General features: G+C 42.9%; 1 protein-coding gene across 6 annotated transcripts in view; it reads right to left on the bottom strand.

The window, feature by feature from the left end:
* Window positions 1-7,781: 7,781 nt before the first annotated feature.
* The window catches only part of TLE4 (TLE family member 4, transcriptional corepressor), a 137,898-nt gene continuing 118,245 nt past the window's right edge, over window positions 7,782-27,434 (bottom strand). For all 6 annotated transcript variants that reach the window (XM_074361739.1, XM_074361740.1, XM_074361743.1 and 3 more), the window contains 11 exons: window positions 26,696-26,749; window positions 26,050-26,202; window positions 24,741-24,873; window positions 24,207-24,400; window positions 23,626-23,702; window positions 15,134-15,383; window positions 13,833-14,080; window positions 12,270-12,417; window positions 11,689-11,839; window positions 11,255-11,331; window positions 7,782-9,468 (listed from right to left, as the gene is read on the bottom strand). In XM_074361739.1, coding sequence (XP_074217840.1) covers window positions 9,361-9,468; window positions 11,255-11,331; window positions 11,689-11,839; window positions 12,270-12,417; window positions 13,833-14,080; window positions 15,134-15,383; window positions 23,626-23,702; window positions 24,207-24,400; window positions 24,741-24,873; window positions 26,050-26,202; window positions 26,696-26,749 — 1,593 coding nt within the window. In that variant the 3' untranslated portion in view covers window positions 7,782-9,360. The remainder of the gene's footprint in view (window positions 9,469-11,254; window positions 11,332-11,688; window positions 11,840-12,269; window positions 12,418-13,832; window positions 14,081-15,133; window positions 15,384-23,625; window positions 23,703-24,206; window positions 24,401-24,740; window positions 24,874-26,049; window positions 26,203-26,695; window positions 26,750-27,434) is intronic.

Here is a 27,434-nt window from a genome sequence, read left to right as displayed (position 1 = left end):
CCACTGTCACTGTGTTCAGGCCTGCCTTGGGTCTCATCTGAGTTGCTCCTATAGTGTCCTAAGCAGTCCCTGCCTATAATCCATTCCCCTCCTAATCTATTTTTTATGTATCCCTGACTGATCCTCTCAAAATGAATACCTGACGATGCTACTCCTCTGCTTTAAATCCTTTATAGATCCTCATGGCCCTTAGTGTGTCGTAAATCCTTACATGGCTCACAAGGGTCTCATGATCTGCCCTTGGTTATTAGGTCCCCCTTCCCCCACCCCTGCACTCCAGCCAGCACCACACCAAGGGGCTCCCAAGTGGCTGGAGTCTCCCTGCTCTCTGTCACCTCTGGGCGTTAGCACTTGTTCCCGCTGCATTGAATTTTCTTGCATATCCACAAACTCCCAATCTGAACAGTCCTTCCTTATTTTTCAAGTTTTGGCTTAGATATCACTTATTCCAGAAGCCTGTCCTGATTCTACCTTCCAGAAGCCTCCCCTGACCCTATAAGTCTGGGTTATATTTCCTTCCATGTGGTCCCATAGCGTCCTGATCTCCTCTAGTATCCTGTGCATCCAACTGTGATGTAATCACTCCGTTACTTACATGAAGTCTAATTCTATCCTAAACTCTCTAAGGACAGGGACCATCTCTGTTCTGTGCATTTCTGTATCCCTGGTGTCTAGCTCAGTTCCTTAAAACATAGAGTAGCTATGTAATGAATATTTGTTGAATAAATGAATGTATATTTAACTTCTCAAATTTGTTCTAAATCATCTACCAACCTAATCATAAAACCTAATGATTTTCCTAATTCTCCATGATGGCAAATATATGTGTAGGATTTTTACAACTCAGCTTCAGCGAAATTAATGTTTTAAAGAATTTAATTTGAGCCACTAATGCTAAAAAACAAACATCTCTCTCATAAAGATATGCAGCAAAAATGGCAAGCTTTTCCATTGATACATGCATCTGATAGAGTGTTTATTTGCTTGGACACTAAGATTATGTCTTAGAAAACATTGGAATAAAATTTTTTCTTTTAAAAAGGTTTCCTTTATCTGCATTGTGAAAAGTTGTGCAAAGTTTCCTTTTTATTGCCACATTTTATATGGTAACTTCTATACACATTTTAGTCCTATAATGGCCCAGAGAGCAAATATCTACTGGAAATGCTGTCTTATCTAACAGTGTGGAGGGTTGTTGGGTTAATCAGGGGAAGAGCTAACATTTACTGCTCCCTGCTAGGCTGGCCACTGGCATCGTGTACCATCCTTATCTCCAAAGAGAGGGTGACTTGAGCACGGCGTCAGTGTCCAATTCCGGACAGAGTGATACCTCCCTGGACGGCTAGAGATTTCAGGAAAGATTTTCCAGGGATCACAGATGAACAGGATTATAATTTTGCAACATCCTTAAAAGATGACCCTTAAAACACACAGAGCTGCCCAACTCTCCTCAGGGAACCAATTATGCACCGTCTAAATGGCTACGCGTCCCTGCACTGGTTCTGGCTGTCCTTGTTTTTTCACAAGATAGCAATTCAGACAGTAACTTAACTGGTCCAAGTTCTGTGATGTGATCTTAATTAAAACTCAACAAAGTTACCGCTTTGAATTCCCTGAGTTCCTTCCTTGGCGGTGGAGAGAATCAACCTGTTTAATACAGGTGTGTGGTATTAAGCACTCAGGTTATGTAATCAAACTGTCCCCATACTGGACCATTAGCTCACGATACCTTTGTGGGCCCAGAATAGTGGCTCCCAGGATTTCAGGCAACCTCTGTCCCTTGCCTTGCAGCTTAGTCTAGCCTGTGAGCTGGGCCTTCTGCTATCTCAGCGCAATTTTAACGTGCCTGTAAATAATTTTGTTTTAACCACCATGGTTGGGTCTTTGTGAGCTCGTGAATCAAAACACACACTAGCAATCAAAGAAAATCTTCCCGTGTGACCCGTCTTTCAAACAAGACTCCTGTCCATGCTACAAAGTGCTTTTAAACAAAGTGAAACAAAACAAAAACAAGGCCAAAGCAAAACACAGTATTTTATCAAAAGAGTACATGGGGGGAAAAAAAAAGCAAAAAAGCTAAGCACATTTGAAGTTTGGAAGAGAAAAACAAAACAAAGCATGCATTAGGACATTTCCAATCAGAAAATTGTTAGAAAGATATTTTTGATGCTACATGTCTTTTGCTGACGTTTTTGTTACCATCATAGTGTATTGCTTTTAACAATGCCTCTCGTCTAGAGGTCAGACTTTTAATCTTATAGAAAATTGCATCAGATCAAGAAGCAAGCTTCTCATGGCTGAGGACATGATAGCAAAGCCCAAGTCCTGATTTTTTCTTCTTAAAGAAAAAGTATGGAATTTTGCTTGAGCATGAGAGTAATTTGCAGTAGCTGATTAGAAGAGATGCAGAAGATACGGAAATAGCATATGAGAATGAAACAGAGCAATAGAAGAGAGAGGGCCAAAGGAACATCTGGGCAACCTTGTTCCATTACTGACACGCTGACAGTAGGGAGAGGTGAAGGACACTGGCTCTGGGGTCAGACAGAGCAAGCTTCTGTTATTCAAGTCACTTGACCTCTGAATCTGATTCCTAATCTGCAAAATGGGGACTCCAGGAGTACAGGTCCTCAAATCCCTTATTTCCAATTCCAACATGGGAAATTTGAAGAATACCAGAAGTTTTTTCTTAATGCATTTGGGGCAAAACTGCCCCAAAATGAGCTGTAGAAATTTATAGTCATCACCTACTTCACCCACTATGAATATTTATGTTTTGCTCCAGAAATATTAACATGTTGGATTATGGAGTGCTGCTGGGTGGGATGTAATCAACAAACAATAAAATACTTAGGACCAAATTTAATCAAGAAGGTGAAAGATCTCTACACTGAAAACTATATAGAAAGAAACTGAAGAGGACACAAATAAATAGAAAGACATCTTGTGTTCACAGATCATAAAAATATTATTCAACTATTCATTCTATCCAAAGTCACCTATAGAGTCAATGCATTTTTCACAGAAATAGAAAAAGCAATGTTAAAATTTGTATGGCACTACAAAGACCCTGAATAGCCAATGCAACCTTGGGGAAGAATAATAAAGTGGGAAATGTCATGCTCCCTGATTTCAAACAACCCCACAAAGCTATAGGAATCAAAGCAGTATGGTCCTAGCATAATACAGACACAGACCAGTGGAACAGAACTGAAAGCCCAGAAATAAATCCCTGCCTATGTATATATATGTATACGGCAAACTGATATTTGACAAGAGTCCTAAAAATATACAGTGAGGAAAAGATAATCTTTTCCATAAATAGTGTTAGAACAACTGGATTCTCACATGCAAAATAATGAAACTGGACCCCTATCTTACACAACTCAGGGACTGGAGCTAAGTCCTTCACTTTAGTGAGCACCACTAAAATTCTCATTAGGGGCACTTTATGCTTGGTTTTTAAGACCAAGATAGTGATTTCATTCCCTTTGGATATATACCCAGATGTAGGACACTCAGGAACGAGTGTCTGAATCAAGGCCTTTGTCCTCAGAGTAACTGTCTCAACCACCATCTTGCGCCCAGGAGGCTGTTTCTGTTCACACAAAAACTCTGAGGCCCAAGATGTGCGTGCAGTGGGCTTGACTGATCATCAGCATAGAAACCATAACTTTGAACTTCCGCACTCAGCCATAAAACCTGAAATCACATTTCATTAACACTGATGGTCTACTTGGAAGAAAAATTAAAGGGGGGATGAGTATCTGCGGGAGATTGAAGAACAAAGCTTAACGGGTGATTTCTTCAATTAATCCAGGAAGTCTTGTTTTCCTTCATCTGGTTAAGACGAACAGGCTTCGGGGATGGTGCTTTGTTCTCAGCAGCACCAGGCTTCCTTCTCTGAGTTGGATGTGTGATGCTAAGACTTGACCCAATAGACATTGAGGTGAATAGTATTTGTTTGAGCTAAACTCTTTGGGATGAAGAGGCATCTGACAGAAGTTCTTCAAACGTTGGGAAATTGTCCTAAGGAGTATTTTGCTCTGCTCGATGCATGGGGGTTGGGGGTCTCACTCCAACCCTCACGGTGGTTCCTGATGGTGTGTCTTGTCTGCGTGTCGATGGGCCACAAGGAAGAAGGGCATGTGCTCGGCCTGACAGTTTTCTTTGACTTAGTTTCCACCACTAACATTCTCCGGCTACTTTCCAGCCTCCTGGAAGAACAAAAATATCTAGCTTGGCTCAACACCACATGACACAAGACGTGGCCAAGGTACCACCTAGAGTAGCTTCTTTTAGAAGAGGCTGTGGAGGCATTTATTAAAGACTGAGAAGTGGCCAACTACCACCTAGGTCTGGGGAGAAATCCTAGGCCACTAGCAACCATTTGGGCATTAGTTTGGGCTCCACCTTAGAGTTCAGAAATCTGCTGCCCAAATTCTCAAAACCCAAACACCTCAAGTGTACCTTTCAGTGTGTTTATTTGTTGCCCTCAAGTCAAATAAAGCATGACATTTATGTGAGTTTCAGTCTTCCTCCAAAATAACAGAAGACTTGTTAGTTCTGAATGTTCTCATCAAATGACAATGTCAAGTTAATAGGGGAGGCTCCCTGCCTGAGGCAGTAAGATGCCAGGGTTGGACGTGGAGAAGTCTCTTAGCCCACGGTGGGTCTTTGCCTTGTGCACAGTAAGTACTCACATCACAGGATCTCAAAAGGCAACCTGTGATTGATTTAAGGAGTTTTCAAGAGCTGCTGAGATGCAGAAGTCTCCAAGCCAGTTAACCTGTGTGAAACTGATGGGCAAAGAGCAGCAAGGTTTAAGTATCTGGACACTCCCTCTCCAGTTTTCTTCCTATCTTTCACGCTAGGCAGACAGAATTCCAACTGCAGGTCCGGAGCCTTGGATCTCAGGCCGACTTGTCTTCCCTGGGAGACAGAGTGTTTGGGAAAATCACTCTTCTCCTCTGATGCTTTGTGCTCTTTTGTGTAAATTCAGTATTCTAGCATCTAGCCTGCATAGGCCTGCTGTGAGATCAGACAGAACTTCTGTGAAAACGCTGCGCTTGTGGGTCTCCTCTGGACTAAAGGCAGCCCTGTGGGAATTCTCCTTCCCGGTAGGCCAAATACCTAAGCTCCCAGCTGAGAATTTCTCTCCCTGGGGAGAGGTAAACGAGAGCCCAGCTCCCCTGCTAATTCCTATCTGGGACCCAAAAAATTCTGTCACTTGCTACCAACAACCCAAAGACTAAAATAAAATGTTAACAGTAGCTTACAACAAAATTTAGTTCCTGCCACCAAGGCAGCATTGGTGTTAAAATGTTCTAACACATGAGAGGTTTTCTGATGTGCTTGGGTTGTCAAAAATAAGCTATTTCCATTGTCAGTTCTGAACAGAAGTTTGAACTGAAAGGTAAATAAATGCAATTAGTTCAGAAGAACAGGGCTGGTTGCAAGCCACTGCTTCTACCGCTGATGCCCCAGTGGGAAACTGAAGGCGGCAAGACCCAGGGCTCGTTGCTGAACGCCGCTCTACACGGTGCCCAGGAGCTGGGCAGCGACAGAAATGAACATCCAAGGATGTCAGAAGAACTCCTTTTGGTACCAACATCCGTGTAATTTTGTAATTGCTTACTTAATGCTGGGCAAGGAATTCCAGTACACATTTCCTTACAACTGCCCCAAAATACCAGCGGACAAATCCCTCACGTTATGCATTCTGAGCTATACAAATGCCAGTACAAGAATGGCCAACTGAGGACACCAGAACTGTGGTTGTGTTGACAGAAGAGGGTATCGCTGATGGTCTGGTTGCTCAAAATCTCGCTGGTGTACTGCGTCTCTATCCAGAATGCTGCCTTCCGACTGTGGGGCATCAATTTCTCCTGCTCTTGACTGCGGGTCCCAGGATTTCACGGCCATGTGAGATGGCTTGGAACCGAGTTTCTGGATATCCCATGGCTGCAGCACTGCAACCACCTGCAGGTGTTACAGGGCTGCGGTTAAAGCCTCAACGCACGCCGTTCCAGGACGAGACCGATCTTTTGCAGCTCAGTGGACAAGAAGCCAGGGAGTAGTGCCCCATAGGTGAGGTGTGTGTCTGTAGAAACCTAAATATGTTAGAGTTTGTCACTTTACATGTGATCTGCCAGCCTTAGGAAGGTCTTCAATCTGGGTTTCTATTTCTTGGTGGTTCTGTGTATGTCCATCCTCTGGTCCTGCACCACTCTGTGCTTTCATTGATGCCAAGCTCTCCGTGGTTCAAGGTGATTCTACCTTTGTTGTTCTTCAGACTCTGCAAGGCCATACTTGGGAGTAAAAACTATGGTAAACCAAGTGAGAATTAAAACATCAACAACATCAAGAGTGCTGTGTATTTTAATCCAGGCCTAAGACTTATATCAGACATAAAAATCTAATCAGATAAAAGCTCAGCAATGATAGGATATCGATGCCCATTTATTTTAATTAAAAAAAATGTCTTTTGGTGGGGGAAGAGGTAATTAGGTCTATTTACTTATTTTTAGAGGAGGTGCTGGGGATTGAACTCAGGACCTTGTGCATCATGCACTATACCACTTGAGTTATATCCTCCCCCCTTATTTTAAAAAGCTAGACTTTTTAATGCATTCATCTCAGTTTTTAATCCAGTAAAAATCCACTTTTAATCCACCGTTTTGGATCTCTCTAAAGAAAACTAAAGGGCATCACAAACTTGACCAGGGACCAAGTGAGAATTCTAACTCCTTGAGGAGGGCACTTTCTTCTACAAGTGTCAACACAGTATGCAAGGGTCATAACTCTTTGAGCCAAAATGATTTTTCTGTTACTCCAAATCTCTATTATGTTTTGAGAAATTTTAATACGGATAAACAGGAATTAATTAAGCTAAGAGTACTTTAAAAATGCCACCATCTGATGGTGCGGAACTCATACCCTCACACTTGGGAGTGCTGCTTCCTGCCCCACCTTGGTGAACACTGCTGGACTCTGCACCGAGAGTCACTACCTCTTACTGCTGATCACTGAGACACTCCAGACCACCGTGGGGCTCCCAGCCCCAGCCTTCTTTCTACCCAGTGGATCCATAAAATGTCAGGTTTCAGAGTCCCAGAAGTTTTGAGTCCTTAAGCACTGCTTTACCCCAAAGGTGCACACACCCAACAGTAGCAGCCCTGGGGAACCTCATGCTTTCGAAAACTTCAGTGTATGACACTGGAAATGTTTCCCAAACCCCAAAGGCTGGACATGGTATGCGTGGGCCAACTCTAAAGCAGCGCTGGTGCCACAGAACTTTCTGTGATGATGGAAATATTCTATAAATTAATATAGTCCAACATGGTAGCCATTAGCCACATGTGGTTAACTGAACATTTGAAATGTAGTTACTATGACCGATAAGCCGAATTTTTGATTTTACTCAAAGTTAAATTCAAATAGCCACAAACAGCTAGTGGTAACCATACTGAACAGCACAGCTCCAAAGCCTCAAGGCTTTGAGTAACACAACTTTTGGATAGATGGTATTTTTACAAAGTGAAGAGGCACTCAATGAATATTTGGCAGTAAACTGTCATTGATAACCTCTATCCACTCTCCCTTCTAGCTCTTCTCCAGTGAAAATAAAAACAAAATTTAAATAGCAACAGTGAAAAAGTTCACGTGACTTTTAACACAATCTCCCGTGAATGAAATGAGTAATTTTTAATATATAGGATGGCATGGTCAAAGATAAAAAAAATAAAGCCAGCAAAACAAAGAATTAGAAATAAGCATACTAGAAGTTATTTATGTTTAATGCTTAAAAGTCTGAATGCACAAACAATCTACCATTATAGAAGTACTGGTGGTCAATACAATGCATTAGAACTATGTACAATGCACAGTTTAGTATCAAAATCTTTCTACACTGTAGAGTTTTACGAAACTGTTAATGACATCAAACACTAAGCACTTAAGACACCATTTGTTTCTTCTGCTACCACATTAGGAACGGCAACGGACAGTCCATGTCAACTTGCAGCGTCCATCCATTTCTAGTATGAAATTAAGTAATTTTCTACTTACACAATAAAGTTTATCTACACAGTTCTCTTGATTTTGATCCATAGCAGCAAAGGCACTGTACATCAGCAGATCCACAGACTTAAAAGATTTTTTAAAGCATTCAAACAAAAAATAATAATAATAAAAAAAAGGAGTCACATATCATAGTTTAACAGCAACAACAACAACATAAAAGATAACACAATGTTTCTGGCACAGTGGCACAGCCTGTGTCCATTTCAGGGACATCCAACTAAGACATGGAAAGAAGGGGGATGAAGAAAGCGGGTCCTCACCCCAGGTGAGAGTCCATTCTTTCTGATTTTCAGAGGGAGCTCCCTGCAAATTCTCCTCTGCTGGTCTTTATCTTGTAAAAGACTTGACTTGCACAGTGAGGGGAATCCTCCCCTGAATCTGTGCAGTTCCCAAAGAACACGCCAAAAAATAGCCCATAATTCCTCATAATGACAAAACCGCCCAAAGATATACATCTCCCTTTGCAAAGAAATGTGGCAAAAATATCCAGGAGGGATTAAGTTCTCTCTTTGAGGCCAAATTTAATTTGTTCATCTGTCTATAATACAATAAAAAAATGAATTAAAAACATATTACAAAGACACTTCTCAACAAGTCAAAAAAAGGAAAAAAAAGTCTAATTACTTTTATCGAATATAATCTAAAGCTACAGATATTTCGGTTAAGGTTGTCCAAATAGACTCAAATGAGTATGACATGGTCTGTCACGTTCTAATTGTTCAAAGTTCCAAACATCCTTAAAATAAGTAGAAAACGAAAACAAGAAAATCTAACAACACAGCAACATATTGCTTCCATGTGTAATTATACATTTCACATCTCTATACAGTCATTAGTCTACATTTAGTGACATTTTTAATCAGTTATTTTAAACCTTCCTTTCCCCTCCTTTGACAAAAGGGGGGGAGGGGTATCAAATACAACGCATCTTCATTATCAATGCAGGAGCAGACAGCTTTATTTAGTCAGTCATTGTTAGAAAGCCTTCTTTAAACAAAATAAATATATTACAGATATAATACATAATTAAAGATTCCTTTCACTGTTAAGTATGGTTATTCCATGTTCTTCCAAGTAGACAGCTGAAGATTTGGTATCACAGGTTCTTAATGAGTATTCACAATTCAGTAGCAGGGAAGTGGGGGGTGGGGTGGGGCTGAACTCCACAACTGCAGTGAGGATCTGAAATCCTTGGTTTTAGATGCGGGAGAACAAAAGGATGACAGAACAAAGTGCTACAAGGAGGAGGAGTCCAGCTCGCGTGAAGATTTGTCCTTAATAAATAACTTCATAAACCGTGGCCTTCTTGTCCCCAGAGCCAGTGACAATGTACTTGTCATCCACAGAAATGTCACAGCTAAGCACCGAAGAGGATTCTTTGGACTAGGAAAGAAGCACACAAACAAATGTGTTAAAGACCGAAAGAAAACTCCACCGATACTGAGAGGCAGGGCTGGAGGACTGGGAGCAAACAGAAGCATAACCCATGCCGCTGACCACAAGCCCGAGCGAGGAAAGGCAGTCCCTTAAGTCCCTTTAAAGTGCTTCCTTAAAACGGCGGGGCCAGGTACATTCCTAGGGGACCCCGGGTGCCAGGTAGGTCAGGTCTGTGGTACGAGCCCCTCTGCTGATGAAAAAAGAAGGCTCTACTTCAAATCCTGGTCTCCAGCTAAGAGCTGAGGGTTCTTAGGATGAAAACCCTCAACATCACTCAGATGGTTTGGATTTAGATAGAGCTGCAGAACACTAGTCACTTAACCTGTCAGAGCCTCGGTTTCCTTAAAAAGGTAATGAGGTAAAGACATCTTACCTGTGCCACCTCAGAGGGTGGCTTCAGAGTTCAGATGAGGTAATAATGGGAAATGGCACTGAAAACACTACATTTTTTGAGATAGGGGATATAAAAATATTTTTAATATAAAGCCTAGTTTTTTCCTGTGTAAAAACAGAATATAAATTTGCAAGTGGGGGAGGGTTCAATAGTTAGGAAGAAAAAAAAATAGAAAGAAAAATGTACCACTGTGAAGAGTTCCAAATACCATGTCCAACTACACCGACTGCACAGGTTCCCAGTTAACTTTTAACTAAACTGCGCTACACAAACGAACAAACCCCAGGACTTTGAACAGTTAAAAAATAAATGTTTGACACGCAGATGCTAACCTACTACCAGTGTTTCTCAAACTTTTTGATCACAACATGTAATAAACACATTTTACTGCACAAACCAGCAGACAGGAGATATCAAATTCACACTTACCACAAAAGACACACTAATATTTTTGGTTTCATTTTTTCTTAAAAAAAGTGCTGGTGGGGACCACCTAAAAGATTGTGATCCTTATATGAAAAACACTGCACTGCATTACCAACTTCATGACCACAAGAATCAGCTATTTTTGTCCTATTTACTATCCTGCACAGTACTCTCACTCAATAGAAGCAGTTTTAGATTCAACTAAATTAATCTACTTGATGATGACTTAGTAACACTTGGTCAAGAAAACTGCAGATCCGTTATGTTATTCCTAAGAAAAGACCACCACCTCGATAATAACATCCTAAATATAGAAGGTTAAATAGGAAATCTTTAACTGGCCTATGAAATTCTCACATACTAGCAAAAGGGAGAAGCGAGTGTATGTGTATCATGCCTACAATGTGGTTTTCCTACAAATAATTTCACAAACTACACAGAGTACCACTGAGTTAATAAGACGAAAAGTTTATAAAATCGATCAAGGTTTACTGGACTTTTCCTTAGCACTCTTTTGGGAGGAAAAGTCAGAAATAATACTAATGAGTAAGCAAAATGCTCAAATTTTAAACACAAAGGTTTTAAAAGCTATGATGCAAAAATAAATAAATGAATAAATGTCACAGATGCCACGACGTTGGGTAAAAAGGGACCACGAAGGGCCAGTTAGTGCAATGGGCACAGACAGCACCCTGGCTCTGGGCTCAGAGAGCAGCAGATGTGACTCCCGGCTCCGCAGCTGCGGCTGCGAGCCTAGCCTCCCGCAGGCACAGGTTTCCTCTCTGAGCCGTGGGAGTGACACTAGCGCCCACTGCCTAGGTGGGACACACCTGTGGCATTACTAACCTGTGAGAATGCAGAGAACCACGCAGTGAGCACACAGTGAGTGAAGGCAAGCAAGCAAAGTGTTACCTGGAATATACTGGCCCCATAAGGTGTTCTCCAGGCGTTCAGAAGGTTGTCCTTCCCCGTGCTTACAAACCATTTGCCTACAGGAAGAGGGTTTCGAAAAAGGCAGTGTTTGTTACTTTGTCAGGGTCCTGAGATTTGCTTTGTAGAACATCAAATGGTACACAGGAAACTTGTCTAATTTGCAACAAATAAGAGTTTTAAGGAAAAATAAAGCCCACTCTCTTAAATTTAATGAATCATTTATACTTATGACAAGGATAAAATGGATAAATGCGAGAAAATTGCATGGCATTGGGGAAGTGGGCATGTGTGAGGGAGTAATATAACGCTGAATAGGGACACATCAACGAAGGAGAGGCTCCGACTTGCAATGAGTCAGCAGGAAGGCGGGTGAGCGAGCGGTCCTGGCTGAGGGACACAAGGGGCTGGCGTACCGCAGTGGGCGAACTTGAGCGACAGCACGCAGCTCTCGTGGAGATGCAGCTGGTACTTGTCAGGCTTGGTGACGTGCAGCACCTCCACGTTACTGTTCTCCATCCCCACGGCCAGCCACTCTCCGGTTGGGCAGTAGCCCAGAGAAAAGATCTAGAATTAAAACAGGCAACAGTGATGGGGGCTACTGAGGACACACTTCCTTTAACTGGGAGGTACTGCCTCTTCAGGGGATACTATTTAAATTATGGAGGAAATCAAGATAATGTGAATTGCACAGGAAGAAATCAAAGTCAAATGGGTGGTCCCAAGTAATGAGACAGATCTCCTTAATATAGCTTACTAATCAATTATGTGAAATTTAAATTTCACAGAGTAATGGCCATTGAAATAAAAACTTGCTAAAAGCTTATAAGTGAGATTTTTAAAAATTCTTTGACAAAATACATACTGTTGTATTTTGATAGAAAACAAAATTTTTAATTATCTAATCCAGAATCAGAAGTGACCTGGAATTCCCGCTTGCCTCTCATTTATTTCAGGAAGCCATGCCTTCTAAGGCGTCCTGTGCACAAGCCCGCACCTGTGAGGTGAAGTCGTGCTGCTGCAGCTGCCGCCCTTCGCGCAGGTCCCAGGACCGGACCGTGTTGTCCAAGCCACCCGTCCAGAGCTTGGTGCCATCGTTAGAAATGTCAATGCAGCTGGCCCCGTCTGTGTGGCCCTGGAACTGCCTGAAGATGTCAAAACAGAGAAAAGTCCTTGACAGGTTAGTTTTTAGGTGAACTCAGTTTAGAATTCCTCAGCCATCAATTTCCTTGCAGGCCTTATTGCTCAATTTCCTTCTAACTTATTATATTTCCTATTATTCAAAGTAATAACAAAGCATATACATAGAGGGATTAAAGTTTGAGATGCTGAATCTCCTGCACTTTTTATTTCTGAACACTCAGGAAGTACTCTTCAAATTACTCTTATGCTAAAACACAATTGATACACCTGATGGAAAAAAATCTCCACCTGAAACAGAAGAAAACACATGGCTACATGAATATGAACTGATCAAAGATTTAACCTGAGACCCATTCTATCACTATGATACGAAGGAAGGAGAGAATTTAAGAGGATGTAAGGAGCCTTTTCCCTTCTAAGAGCTCTGAGGACAAATTCTGCCAGCGAGCAACACCACGGTGGGTGGCGGTGCTGGGCTCTCAAGTAAGGGGTGTGGAAGAAATCTCAGTGTGACCCGGCCGCCCCAGGAGCAGGAAAAATGTAAAAAAGACACTGGTGGGAGAGAAGGCTTAGAAGCAGTTCCTTGTAAGAGTCTTACCCAAAAGAAAAAAGGTGATGACTATTTTGTTTTTGGAATCATTTCTAGAGCTTCATCCTGCAAAATATATTACAGACGGACAGCAAAGGCCAATTCTCCTCCCGCCCCCCTGGACTTGGAGCTGGGCTCGATGACAACCTCCTCATACCCTTCAGCGGCTTACACCTCCTGCTTCCTGCTCCCTCAGGTGCTGACATCTGGAGACACACGTGTTTAAGGGCTGCAACAATCCTGGCAGGGCAACGCCAATCCTATACAACCTCAACCTCACTTCTCAAGAGACAGTTACGCCTATCCATCCTGAGACGTGGGACTGCAGATCATCTAGACCAACGCAGGGTGAGGTGCACCTAACACAATGTCTGGGCCCAGGGTAGGACCTTGATGATTATTTGTTGAAGGAAAGAATGTGTCAGATACACACGGTACCCTGGATAGCGCCCTGCAGAGTGAATCTTCTCAACGAGTGTCTATTGATAACGATGCTTGTTAGCACAGACAGCCTATTACAGATGTCTAATGAGCTCATGAGGTTCTGGGTACCTGATGTGCATTAACTATGTAACACTGACCTCCTATTTTAAAACCCTGAATTGGTGATGCTTAGTATAATTTTAAAATAAGAAGAAAAAAGAAAACAGCTCTCCATCTGAAAAAGTTTGAATGGTACAGAAAACAAGATTTTACAGTATCTTAAAATGGCCCTATTCTTAACAATTTTTAGTAAGATAATTACATTTCATCTTTTTAAGAAGACACATGGCTCATGAGGACAGCACAGTAAACCCAGATGCCCTGGTTAGGGACCTGCAGACCCACCTCACCAGCGTCTGGTTGTGCAGGTCCCACACGGCGATGTTGCCGTCGCTGCAGCACGAGAAGCAGACCTTGGAGTCGGGGCTGATGGCCAGGGCGTAGCAGGCGGGGGCCGAGGATGTGAGCTCTGCCTTGATGCGTGGGGTGGGAGCCGCCAGGTCCCAGATGGACAGAGTGCTGGCTTCCCCTCCCACAATTAGGGTGCGACCATCAGGGAGCAATCGGCAGGAACGAATGTAGTTATCCCTGTTCTACAGAGACAAAAACCATCAAGAGGTTACTCATGAGGAAAGGAAAACAGCATTAACATGAGAGCAGAAATCCATAAAAGTATTGTGTTCCCTCCTGGTTTTAATGAGCCATTTTCACTTATGACAATGATAAAGTGGATTAATGCTAGTAAATTACATGAAATTAAGGAAGTACTTAAACTTGATCTACAAAATTTAGTACCGAGATATTTAATCTTAATTAGCATGAAAATGGAAAGACCTAGGCCCACTCCCACCACCGCCTAAGTCACTGCACACACAGACTCCCACAGACGCGGCAGCCCCCACAGTCCTGCGGTGGCCACGCCTGGGAACCGGGTATACTCGACCCAGCTGGTGAAAGGCCCTGCTTCTGCTGCCAAGAAAGTGCCAGCGAGTGAGAGACCTGCGGTCCCTTTCTGTCGCCTGGCCCCACTGTATGTGGCTAAAGGATATGGTGGGTCGATTAAGCAGCATCACCCGGAGGCAGGACTTGATCAGGGAGAATTAAGTGACTGAAAACAACAGCTTCCTCCCAGCTCACAAGGTTATGGGGATCTTGTGCAATTACGTTAAACTGACCTAGGGCCATGCTGCCGCAAAAATCCTACTGCTGGTCTAAGGAAGAAAATCAAACTGAAATTTCCTAAATAACTCAAGGACCTATGACACAGCTAACGGGTGTCTAACGTTTGCCATGTGAAGTATTAAGCTACTCTTGTCTTGCAACGTGACAGATGATGACACTTGGGTGCACTCTCACAGAAACCACTGTGGGCTCCTGGTTTTCTTAAACTCCTTGATCAGATAGGAAAACAAGTGGTCTGCCTGCTTCCAGGCACCCGACTGGGTCAATGAAAACACGCAGAACCGGCTAAGTCTACTGTAAGTGTGAAAGAAGACACACCTCACCAGCGCTCTAAATCTCCAAGTGAAAGACCACACAGCACTGAAGACAACTACCCGCGTGGGGTCAACACTGTGTGCTGCCGGCACATCCAGGTCCCTTTTCCTGAATGAAGGTTTAAGCCACATTCATCCATGTTCACTCACCAGACAGTCGAGCTGAGAGACAGGGCTCTTGTTGCCGGGGTGGCTGATGTCCCAGACCTTGACGCAGCCCTTCCCTCCCGTGTACACGTGTCTCGTGGGGTTGCTGATGGTCACGGCGCACACCACCTCCCCGTGGTTCAGGGTGTTGATCTGGCGAGCGTGTCGGGGGATGCCGGGGCCGATGAGGGCGTCGGGGGGGAAAGGGACAGGCTGCATCTGACCATCTGCAGTGACGTGGAAGGAGTACGCTCTAAAACAGTGGAGAGAAGACAGGAAAAGGGAAATGTCAAAAATATTAATTAACTGATCACTGTAATGAGATAAGAAATAAAACATTTTCAGCATTGCTTATGATTTGCAAAATTAGTCAAATTTACTGAATATGGTGGAGAGAGCATAACCTTCAGTCACAGAGCTAAATCTATGGTCAGATATCAGGTCAAGTTTTCACTAGCTGCTGTGTGACATCAGTAGTTACGCAGCCTCTTTGAACCTTAGATGCACTTTTCAGAGAATTATAAGACAGCCAATGCCCAGTAGAGTAACTACTCCTTCAGGGCACTCTACAAACTTACATTGTTTTCTGCTTCAGGGGATTCAGAAGCCTATGATGAGATTTTGCCTATAGATTGCATCACTCCAATCAAGTGACTTACTAACGGAAATCAGTAAGCTAAAATTATCAAGTTTTAAGGAATTAAGAGTCTCTAGGCCTAGATGGTGAAATCGCATATGAGCCACTGAAAATAAAAAAAAAAATTCTGGATAAAGTCCTATCAGACTTGACAGTAACAAATTCTAGTAATTCCAGATGGAGTTATAACCTTAAAAAGCCTCCTGTGTGACTGGCCCAGAGGCCCACCTCAGTAGCTCCAGCTCCAGTTTATTTCTAGGGAAAACCCTACAGTTGTGAAAGCATTTGGTTCTAAAATGCAACTGAAGTTAGAGCATTTCCCTCAACAGACACATGTGTTTTTAAGATACTGAAGTCAGGGAACAGACAACAAGTGAGGCTGTTATGATGCATGCTGGGTTCCTGAAGGAGGAGATGTCAGTGCTGGGTGGGAGGGAGCGGGGCCCATTTCCCACTTTGGAAATGACGTCACTTTCTTTGGCATGGAGCTTTAGAATGTGCTCTGCTTACAGGAGGGAGTTTATAAAAGACATACCAAGGGGAAGCATTTGTGGGTATGCAAAGGACAGAAGCTTGGACCTTTTCGGGAAGTGTTAGACTCAAAGCAGTTTATGGTTCCTTAATGCAAAAAGCTACAGGCTAACCACACTCATCAAAATTCAGCCCATTGCTGAGGGGACATCATCAACAACATTCTGAACGTCTCCAGAAAGGAGGAAGCAAGCATCGTGGCTGTGGAAGATGCAGGGACCAGAGAGTGGAGGTAGAGGACTCTGTAGACTACACAGAGACTGGGTTAGAACTGGGCAGTGGAAGGAAAGCAGTCAGTCAGGTTGCTGAGGGGGAGGGCGGTGGGACGCTAGGAAGACAATACATTTATCTCTTTGGTCAGATCAATAGAACTTGGAGACACGCTGGATGCGTGGCCTGGGAGAGGGTGATGTTGGGGAGGGCTCTCAGGCTTGGAGCCCAGGTGACCAGGTGGAGTACAATACATTAGTGAAGGTGGCAGGGAAGCACAAGAGAAGGGCACACGTGTGGGGAGGTAAATGGTTCAGTTTTCTTCAACTTGAGGGCAGGTGAGAACCCAAAGAGCCCAACCGGAAGTCGAGCACGGTGATTCAGGAGAGGTCAGGATAGAGAGATCAGTGTGTACTCATCCACAAAGAAGTGACAGTCGAAGCTAAAAGAGCAGAAAGAATACTCCTAGAGCAGATTATGCTGCGAGTAGCTGAGATGCAGAACTTAAGAAAACGCCTACATTCAGGGAACCTGCAGCAAGAGCAGCCAGAGAACTGCAGGAGAGACGGCAGCGTGGGAAGCGGGCAGCGTGGTCAAACACGTATTTCGTGGGTATCTCAGTGTGCGAAGCACCTGGGGGTGCGACAGAGAGAAAAAATCCACATGTCCCCTGTTCTCCTAAAAGTGCAGCCTGGGGGGCGGGGGGCAGGTGGTGGGTGGGCTGATTCATTAGTGAGATATCCACATATATAAATATTAAAATGTCAGGTGGTCAGTGTTACGAACAACAGACATGCCACGTACTCTGGGAATCTGACAGGGTGATGACAGGGAAAATGGCACCGGGGCCGCATTGTAAAAGAGTTGGGGTCAACTACCTTGGCAGAGAAAGGAAGGTGGTATGAGGAGGAGGAGCCAGAGTAAATCGAAGGCCAGAGGGAGACAGAGTGCTTACTATGTATTCAGTCAGAAAATAGGTATTAAGTGCCTATTGTATGCCAGGCACTGTCAGGTACCAGAGGTAAACAAGATAGACAAGTCCCTATCCTCCAGAGCCTGCATCCTAGAAGGGAAAAGAGATAATATATAAGCAGATGAAGAAATAACCTCAGATGGCAGTAAATGCCACCTCTGTCTGTCTGTCTGTCTCTCTCTCTCTCTCTCTCTCTCACACACAGATGGCAGTAAATGCCACCTCTGTCTGTCTGTCTGTCTGTCTCTCTCTCTCTCTCTCTCACACACACACACACACACTTCTGTCTCAGACAGAAGAGACTAACGGTGCCCAGTGAGGTCTGAGATGGCGGACATGCTGAGACCTGAAGGCAGGGTCCAGGCTCGCGTGTCCAGGGAGGGGAATGTGCCAGGTAGAGGAACAGCAAACGTGAAGTCCTTGAAGAGGAATCAGGTGAGAAGGCCAGTGTGCAGAGCGGAGAGTGACGGGCTGAGGCGAGGGGCAGCGCTGTGCTGAGGAGGGCCTCACAGGCTGGATGAGAAGTGAGGGTGACTATTCTGCACAGAATGGGAAGTCGCTGGAGACTTGTGTACAGGAGTGGTATGATTCAGTTAATGTTTTCAAAGGGTCGTTCCGGTTGCTGGGTGAAGAATGGGTTGTAAGTGGTGGAATGGCAGAAGGCAAACTAGTCAGGGGGCCAGAGCACTAACCTAAGGGAGAAGCTGGTAGCTAGGGCCTGACAGACAGCAAGACAGCTGAGAACCGATCTGCAATTCAAAAGATTTCTTTGGCTGGGCAGAGGCAGAGAAGTCTGTACTGGATGGCATGTGTGGATTCTGGGGGTGACACAGTGAGGGTGATGACAAGGTCTTCTCTCTGAGTCTCCAAGTAGGTAACTGAAGTCAAGAAAGGCAGGAGTTCAACAGATGGTCCAAGCCCTGAGAAGAGGTTACTGGGGGGCTGGCCTAGTGAATACCTGTGACACCCAGGATGACGTCAGGCTCATAGTGGAGGAAGACTCCAAGGCAAGGGTCAATCTTTAATTAATTGAGAAATCTCCCATCAAGGTAGAGCAAGAGGGAGAGTCCAAAGGCATAAGCCTGAAAGGGGATGGGTTTTCATAAAGAGGTAGAATGAACAGTTCTGGAAGAGACTGGAATGGAGCAGGGGGCAGGGAGGGTGTCAACCACAGCCTTTATCAGCCTGGCTCTGAGGACCGCTGATGTGAAACAAAGGAAAGGGCATCCCCTGGAGGGCTGCAGGTGAGGGGTCCCCTCGGGAGAGAGCCAGCTGTCAGTTCAGGTGTGGAGAGGAAGGCAGTAATGCCCGTAGCAAAAGTCTGAGATTCTGAGGGATGATGATGGAGACAAAGGCTAATTGATTTAGCAATTAAGAGGTCATGAAGACTCAATGTTAAAGAAAGAAAAGGGAAGATTATTCCAAGTTTACAGATGGTGCTATACATTCTTAATGATAATCTACTTGAAAAGACATCCCTTCTCTCCCTGCTAGAATAACTAAGTGGTTTTTAAAGAGTCTTGAGAATTTAGTAGTTAAGAAACCAGGCACACAATTTCTTTTGAGATTTTCAGTATGACATTCTTCAACTCGACAACAACCACTCCATGAGCACCTACTATGTTCCTGGAACTCCCTTATTAAGTAGAATTTCAAAAGCCTACTTGCATTAAGGATATAATGTAGCCCGCTGTTTACTATTAATACGACAGTCAAGACTAGAAAAAGTAAAGCTCTAGTACATACTTATTATTAGATTTCAACAAACTCTCCGGTGTGAAGCTAGCAAGGAGTACTGGAATGTGTGATGAAAGATAAACTTTCTAGAAAGCAGAGAAACCCAGGCTTGAAAAACTACTCTTTTTCTATCCAGTTAAATGATCACTACCCCTTTATCCACATATCCTGACACAGACGTCATGCTGAGGATACAAAATCAAGTAAGGCACAGGCCTTGCCCAGCAGCGGCTTGTCATCTAGGAAGCATGAGGAGACAAGTACAGCAGTGACTCCAACTCAGGTGCAGGAGGGCAAGTGTGAAGCTCTGTGGTGGTTCAGAAAGCAAAACAGAGCTTTTGTTTCATGAGGGACATGGCACTGCAAATGGGTTCTAGGGAATGGAAGGATTTCACCAGGGAGGAAGACGGAAAAACCATCCTAGGTGGTGGGAACAGTTCTACAAGGATGACGTGAAATGAAAGTCCTGGCGTGGTTTTAATCCAGAAATTCATTTAGTTAACAATGACCCAACACAGTAGGTGGCTGAAGGAGCTGGCCCAAGCACAGCCTAATTTTATATATATATATATATATTTATATATGTGTGTTGGTGTATATATGTGTGTACATATATATAAATAAAAGTATATATATAAACAAAATATATATATAAAATTTTATATATAAAAATTTATTTTATATATATATATAAAAGAAGGCCAGCCGGAGTATTTCACAAACAGAATTTACTGAGGAGTTTTCTTTTAGGGAGAGAAGGAGTGGGAGGCACATTATCAGGGCAAAGTCATTCACGGAATAAATCTGGCAGCAAGAAGTACAATGGATAGGAGGAATAAGAGACAACTATTCCAATAATCTAGGTGGGAGGCGATGGGGGACCTGAACTAGGCAAGGAAAAGGACAACACACTGCAAGTAACAGTGGATATAAATTCTGTAGGACTTAATGAGATGTGAGCAAAGAGCTGATAATTGAGTTTCTAAGCTCAGGGAACAAGGAACAGAGTACTTGTAGTTACTGAAAAATGGGCAAATTGGGAGGAAGATCCAGTCTGGGGAAGCACTTTGTCAATATGACAGATTTGTAGTGCAAGTAATACACACTCAAGATATCTAGCTGAGATGTCCAGCAAATAACTAAAAATGCAGGGCTGGAAGGAGCAGGTACGGGAACCCAGAGAAACACAGTAACCTGAATTCTCCCAACACATACACGCACGCGCGCGCAGACAGCAGGTGAAGCTACTGAGAGCTGAGAGTGGTCTCCAAGGGAGATGGTGAAGAGAATGGAAGTTTGGACTTTCTGACCGAACCATAATCCAAACAACCCAGACACCTGTTTTTAAAATATGTTATTCATGTTGCTATCTTCTTTGGATCATCATCTGTCAATGAAAAGCCAGCATATTTCAGAGGGTTCCTGGCCGTCCCACCTCTACCTCACTTCCCTAAGAGGCCCCGTTGCGTGACGGCACGCTCATCAGTGTCATGCTTCACAACACCTTCCCCAAGTTTCCAGTGTCTCACGAGACGGAACTAGACCTTGAATCCACAGTTAAAGGTCTGGCTGTTGTACTTCATGAAGGAGGATAGAAAACTAGGTTCAAATAGCATATGAACCCATTAGCAGGTGAGCCGGCCGACAAGTACTCGGGGCTTTACTGTGCGTCAGGAATGGTTCCTATTATGCACAGTCTTGCTTTATAAAAACAAATACAACAAAGAGAAGAATTTCTAAATTGTGAGCAGCCTAAAACCCATAAACCTGAGATCTTTTGGTACGGCTGAATTCACATGCCATTTCCCATAATGTAATTAGTGCAATGGTTTTAATCGAATAGTTTTACACTATTTATAGAAGCCTCATTTAAGTAGCAGGTGAAGGGAAAAGCCCACTTTTGGCTTATGTTGAAATTAAACTATGTTGTCATTCCAGTAACTTACTGAGTGGAACCTTTGCTAATTCACCAGAATAAGTAAAAGGACCCAATATGAATTATCACATAAATGCTATTTTATTCATTAATTTGGAACATGCATTTAATTATAATTTTTGATAGTATCTAGCAATTACACTGCAAAAATAATTAGGACACAGATGCACAACTGTTTTAAGTCTTTCTGGAGAAAGGCAGTTACTTTGTGTGTGTGATGAGAGGCTTTTAGGTGACTTATGTTTTATGTTCTAGCACAAAAAATAGTTTTTCTTTTGAAAAACATGCACAAGGCAAAGTTTCAAAGCTCTATATCTAATGATCTGGAGAGCCACATAATCGTTACAATCACTTCTTCTGCAAAAGTCTGTAAGTATTTCTTGCTATATGCGTAAGTGAGTGTGAATTTACATCCTGGTGCCCTGTTAAAGACATATCAATGACAGGAACAGGGAGTCTCATTTACTCAATCTAATCTTCTTGGGCCATCTCTGCCCCTCACGACGTTTTATTACATAAGCAACTGAAAAACCGATAATCACCCGGGCAAAGCTCAAGGGGAAATGACGCTGCAGTTGACTGAATAGCTGCTATATACCAAACACTGTACTAAACTCATACTATATTATCTTATCTCATCCTCATGGCCTCTTTGTCAGGGAGGTGCCAGCCCTGTCTTAAAGATGAGCCAACTGAAGCTCAGGAAGTTAAGAAACTAGGCATAAAGTCACTCTCTTCCCAGTGTCAACAGGCAGATTCAGAATTCAAACCTGGATCTGTCACAATCTGGAATTCATACTCTGTTGAACACACCGTGCTCTCTTTGGGATTGCTGATGTCACTTGCCAATTGTGTTAGGTATGACTCCATCACTCCAGGAACAAAAATTCTCAACCATCCTCCAACCCATCCACCCTCCTAAAAGGATCTCAGTTTTATAACACTGAGTGTTGAGCCTGGGGGAAGGAAGGAAGCCCAGCTCAAGGCTCAGAAGTACCTCCTGAATCAGACCAGCAGTGATTCTACACTGGTTCAACTGGCTCAAACCCCCAAGCCAAGACTATGCTTGCTTCCTCAGATACACCTAACACACTCTCACCCTCCGTGACCTGTGGGCAGCAGCAGAGAAGCACCACCTCATCTGGTGGTGGCTACACTATAGTCATGGGTGCAGCTGCCAGTCCACAAGTGGGAACCACACAGCACCTAAAACAGGGACAGTACCACTTCCCTCCAGGAACCTCTCCATCCCCACATTCATATACAACTGGTACGTATTCAGTTATTTGATTAATCTTATGACCTTGTTATTTGGTCACTGCTTGAAATAGACCAAACTTTCACCTTCAAACACATCAGGGTCCTTGGTCAACAAGACTTGTCAGTCAGTCAACAACTATTTGCAGAACACACACAAGTACACAGAATTTTATGGTAATTGATATTTATACCTTCAACTCTCAAGGAACTCAAAGTCTAATTTGCCTTGTCTCCCTTATTAATCAGTCAAATATTTACAAAGCAACTTGGCTATGGAGCCAGCACTGTGTTTGATGCAACAGGGAAGTTTAGGGTAGAGTCTGTACAGACGTTACAGAAGGAAGAACCAAGAATATGATGCATTAGGTGGAAAGTGAAAGAAATGTCAGGCATGATTAACACTGTGGGGCAGGTAGCATGGGGGGAAAGAACAGGGTGACAAGCAAGTGCTTGGGTATTCAGCAGTGAATAAGTCAGCAATGGGAGGTCAGGGAAGGGAAAGATGGCTGCATGCTTTCATTCAGTCACTCGCTGGACAAGCAGATCTTGTGAATGCCAACTGTGAAGAGGAAGCCAAAGAACAAAGACAACTGTGCACAGGTAGTAATAAAAAGGTGCACTGCATTGAAATGAAGGATGCGGAGTGACACATGGTGAGAGATTAGGATGCACTAGAAAAGGCTGGAACAACTGACATGTATGTTTTACCTTCATAGCTCGTGGGGACTGAACACAGAGACTCCAAATACCCAGCTCACAGGACAAGAAGCCAACCTTTTGAGCAAGCCACCTTTTCCAGAAACACAATCAAGCATAAGACCACACTTCTTTCTTCTCAGCCTTTGAAGTTTGGCACGTCTTTTCCTAACTTGTTCAAATTTTGAGCATCTGGGTTTGCACATAAAGACTTTTTTCTTTTTTTTCTAGGCAACAAAAGAATTGCCTTGACATCGGATGTAGAGAAGACCTGACTGCTGGTGATGCCTCAGCAGTATACATTTCCATATTAGAGGCTCAAGATTTTAAACTGAAAATACAAAACCCCACCTCATTACCTTTCTTCTTGTGCTAAGAGAAAATGAAAAATACTTCGCAAGGAAACAAAACGCAAGTCACAAGAACTTGCCAACATTGTCTGGCAGTGCTCAGTCTAAAGGGGCAGGGAGAGCCCAGACACACAGTGAGCACGGGGCACTGAGGTGGGTACTCACGGTTTTCCTCCTGGAATGCCTGTCAGGTTTGGAGGTATTGCTGGCACACGCATGTGATGGTGTGGATCAAATCCAACCTAAAATTTTTCCCAAGCAAAACAATGAAAACAAACGTAGTTATATTAACTCACTTCCTCCTATTCAGTATCTTTCTAAATTCTAAGAAAATAGATCTTCTAAAAATGAGATGTTAGTGATACATACTGAAGTAATTATTTATGAAATGGTAAGATGTTTATGATTTAATGGTAACATATTTGGGGCTGGAACACATACACACAAAAAATTAGAATTATCAAAGTTCATGATGGAAGTAAAGGATTTGTTATATTTATTATATTATTTGTTCTACTTCTGTAGGTTTAATTTTTTTTAAAAAAGGAATATAAAATTTAAAAATTCCCTCACCTTACAAAGAAAATAAATCTCACAATATAATTGCACGTCGTTTAATTTGTAAATACGTACAGGTTCCTCGGATAAATACTCAAATTATATATATCAACTACCTTAAAAAAAATATGTATGCCAATCGTCTGAGCCCTGAAACACTTGTATTCTGTAAGAGCCCACAGACGTACCACCGGGGACCTGCCGTAGGCGGCAGCCGCAGCCGCGGCAGCCGCGGCCGCACTCATCTGCGGGGAGATGTTGTGCAGCCCCGCGTAGGCCGCCCCGGGGCTGGTCAGCTCCCCATTCATTCCGGCGTGGGGCACGATGCCAAACGGGGCTGGATACGGACAGGGTACTGCCATGGGGGTCCTCAGGCTTGAGGCTACAGACCAAAACAGAAGGAAGGAGAAAAACCAAGGACACAGGAAAAGAATAAGTAAGACGTTCTTTTATGAGTTAAAAAATAGAATCCATAATTTATATAAGCTGATTTTAACATTCTCAAAAGTCACTCAAGCCTTCATCAAGGTTCACGCATTCACCTTGCTTTACTGAACACCCACTATGTGTCAGATCTAAGTGCCAGGCACTTGGTTCAGATTAAATAACTCTTAACAGCCATTTACTCAATGCTGGTCATTAATCCTTTCCATGTATTGCACTCTTTAATTTCTTTAAAAACAAAAAGCATAAATGTGTAGAGAAACTTTTTGCTTACGAACCCAAGGGGTCAACTCCTGGTGGTTTTCCGGGGACAGGCCTCAGTCCGGGAGTGGAATTACTGCCTGGGGTGGGAGCATCAGTGCGGGGAGTAGGGGTATTGGACTTGGACACAGGAGTGGTAGATTTTTCATTCTAACAAGAGATGTAATGAATACATTGGTAATTAGAACACAGTTTTAACAATGATGTTAAATATTTTAAAAGGTGAAGGAAAGGAAAAAGAAATGGAAAAGATTCTTCAGCTTGGCCTTTATTTTCATTAGTTTAAAGAAGCTAACAAAGAAACAAGAGTTCCCTGAGACCACAAAACCAAGAGAGAACATAAATCGAAGCTGAATTTGGGGCAGAGGAGACCATTTCCAGGAAACTGGTCTGAGTCAGACAGAGGCTGACAAATCGTGATGTCCTGATGTGACCAGTCACTTGCTGGCTGCTTTGATTTAAGACTGAGTGGTTTCCATTGGGTTCCTGGTGTACTGTTCGTGTTATAAGAGGCTCTCTGGTTAACAGGTCCCATTAAAAAAGATCCAAGCCTGAATCATCACAGAGATCAGCACAGAGGTGCCATTACAAGAAGACCAGAAGGCTGAGAGAAAGTAACCAAAAAAACCTTCATCCAGCCCTGTGCCAGATACATCCCCCTAATTTGCAGACAAATTGAGGAATTTCCTTTCCTTTAGCTATGGATTCAAAAGGTTACTTGAAACTGAATTTTTTAAAAAAATGTTATGTTACAAGGAAATAACTGGTGAGGAAAAAGGAAGACACATGACATAAAAATGCAATTAACTACACAGTCACAGAAGAAGGGGGTATAGGAAAGATTACCCTGACTTGCAGTTTCATTTTCGCATTTGTGATTTGTGGTGTGAGTCAAGGTAGACTTTTATAAATGACAGATTACTTTCTAGATAGCAAGGGAAAATTACTGCAGTCATATACAGCTTGGTAATTCAAACAAAATCATATCCAAGTCAAAAACTAAATTTACCATAAACCACAGGTGACAAAACCATCTCTGTAACCCCAGTGTGTATTTCTTCATCTTCGCTGAGACACATTTCACTCAATTTCCCCATATCCCTCCCCTATCCTTGTAAAAAGACTCATAAAACAAACATCCATCATCGACAAGTCAGTGAACCCATTCTGTTCCCAAACTACATTTGTCAATTAAACTTGAATACTGAATATACACATATATTTGGAAATAAAAGTCCTATAGGAAAATACCAAATTTTAAAAATAATTAAACCTAACCATCCTGAAACAGGAAACACTTAAGAAGGATGGTGACAAACTGCTTACAAGGCTAAGTTCTTTGGATTTGGAGGAAGGAGTACTGCTGGAGGATGCGATTGAGGCTGGACTGATTGGGGCGTCTTTCTTGAGCAGACGTGTCTTGTCCAGGCCGTTCTCTCTCGGGGAATGTGCTGGGCTCCCTCGAGGGGAAGAAGGATCCTACAAAGGAACACCGAGGGTATTAAACGCAGCACAGTGCACGCACAATGCCAGAGTACTTGGTGTGGACGTTTCTAGCTGAAAGTCTTCAATAGCTTAGAAGTGAAAAATGTTCTGGAATAGATAGTGAGACTCATCGAATTGCTGAAGAAAATGTTCAGTATCGAGGTCAATGAAAATACTACAATATTTATAGTATTTCTTTAAAACAGAAAAAAAAATCAAAACTCTACAGATCTGCAAGTCACTTGTCAATGAGACGTGTAGGCTGACCACAGATGTCTGGTGTGCATTTATGGTGGTAACAAAACACACTTGCACTTCATAGAAAACAAGAGCAATTTAAAAAGGATCATTAATACATAAATTTTTCAGGGAGATAAAATGTAGGTCCCTTTAGAAATTAAGAAAACATTGTGGACACTAATTGTTTGGACACTAGTCACTGTTAAAACTGGGTAAGGGCAGGAAGTTAAATGAGCCACAAACATACCTCATTGGAAACGTCAACCACCAAGTTGTCATCACTCTTCTCACCATCGCTGTCCTGCATTGACAATTGAGAAGCATTATCTCCTCCCCCAGCAAAAAAAAAAAAAAAAAAAAAAAAAAAGCAGCCAGATTTACCCTAGCTAAGTCTCCACGTTTTATAAAAATGAACTGCACCAAACAGTGCTAAAAACACTCTACAATGTACTGTGTTCCTTAATCCTCATATGATGATGTTATGAGGTAGGTAATGTGATGATTCCATCTTATGGCTTCCTTGCTCCTCTAGTGTATCAGCTGCAAACTAGCACGCCAAGGCTACATAATCCAGCCTACAGATGGCCAGGATTTGTTCTAGCAGGGTTTTTTAAAAAACTGGATAAGTAACCACAATTTAAAAGTTGAGAGGTTTCACATGAAAAGTCAAGATTTCAGCTTTTTCGAGGCCTGCAGTCTTGTAGGGCCCCCCGTGGGAAGCAGAGCAGAGCCTGCTCGCCTCCACACCAGGGAACCCTGTCCAGCTTGCTCCCTTCACTGAGTGACCTGCAGAACTAGCCACTGAAGGAAAATGAGCTTCAACCCATGCTTGGGACACATCTGGATGTCTCTGTAACTTATATTCCACGCAACTGGCTACATTCCTCAGCATGGGAGGCCATGTAGACATTTTAACAGGTTTTCTATGATTTTACAATTTTCCTTAACGTTTCTAGCAGACCACAAAAAATCCGACCCCCCCTGAA

This window comes from Camelus bactrianus, chromosome 4, assembly GCF_048773025.1.
Source record: "Camelus bactrianus isolate YW-2024 breed Bactrian camel chromosome 4, ASM4877302v1, whole genome shotgun sequence".
NCBI lineage: Eukaryota > Metazoa > Chordata > Mammalia > Artiodactyla > Camelidae > Camelus > Camelus bactrianus.
Note: the sequence above shows the minus strand (reverse complement) of the source record. Positions and strands in the feature narration are given on the sequence as shown.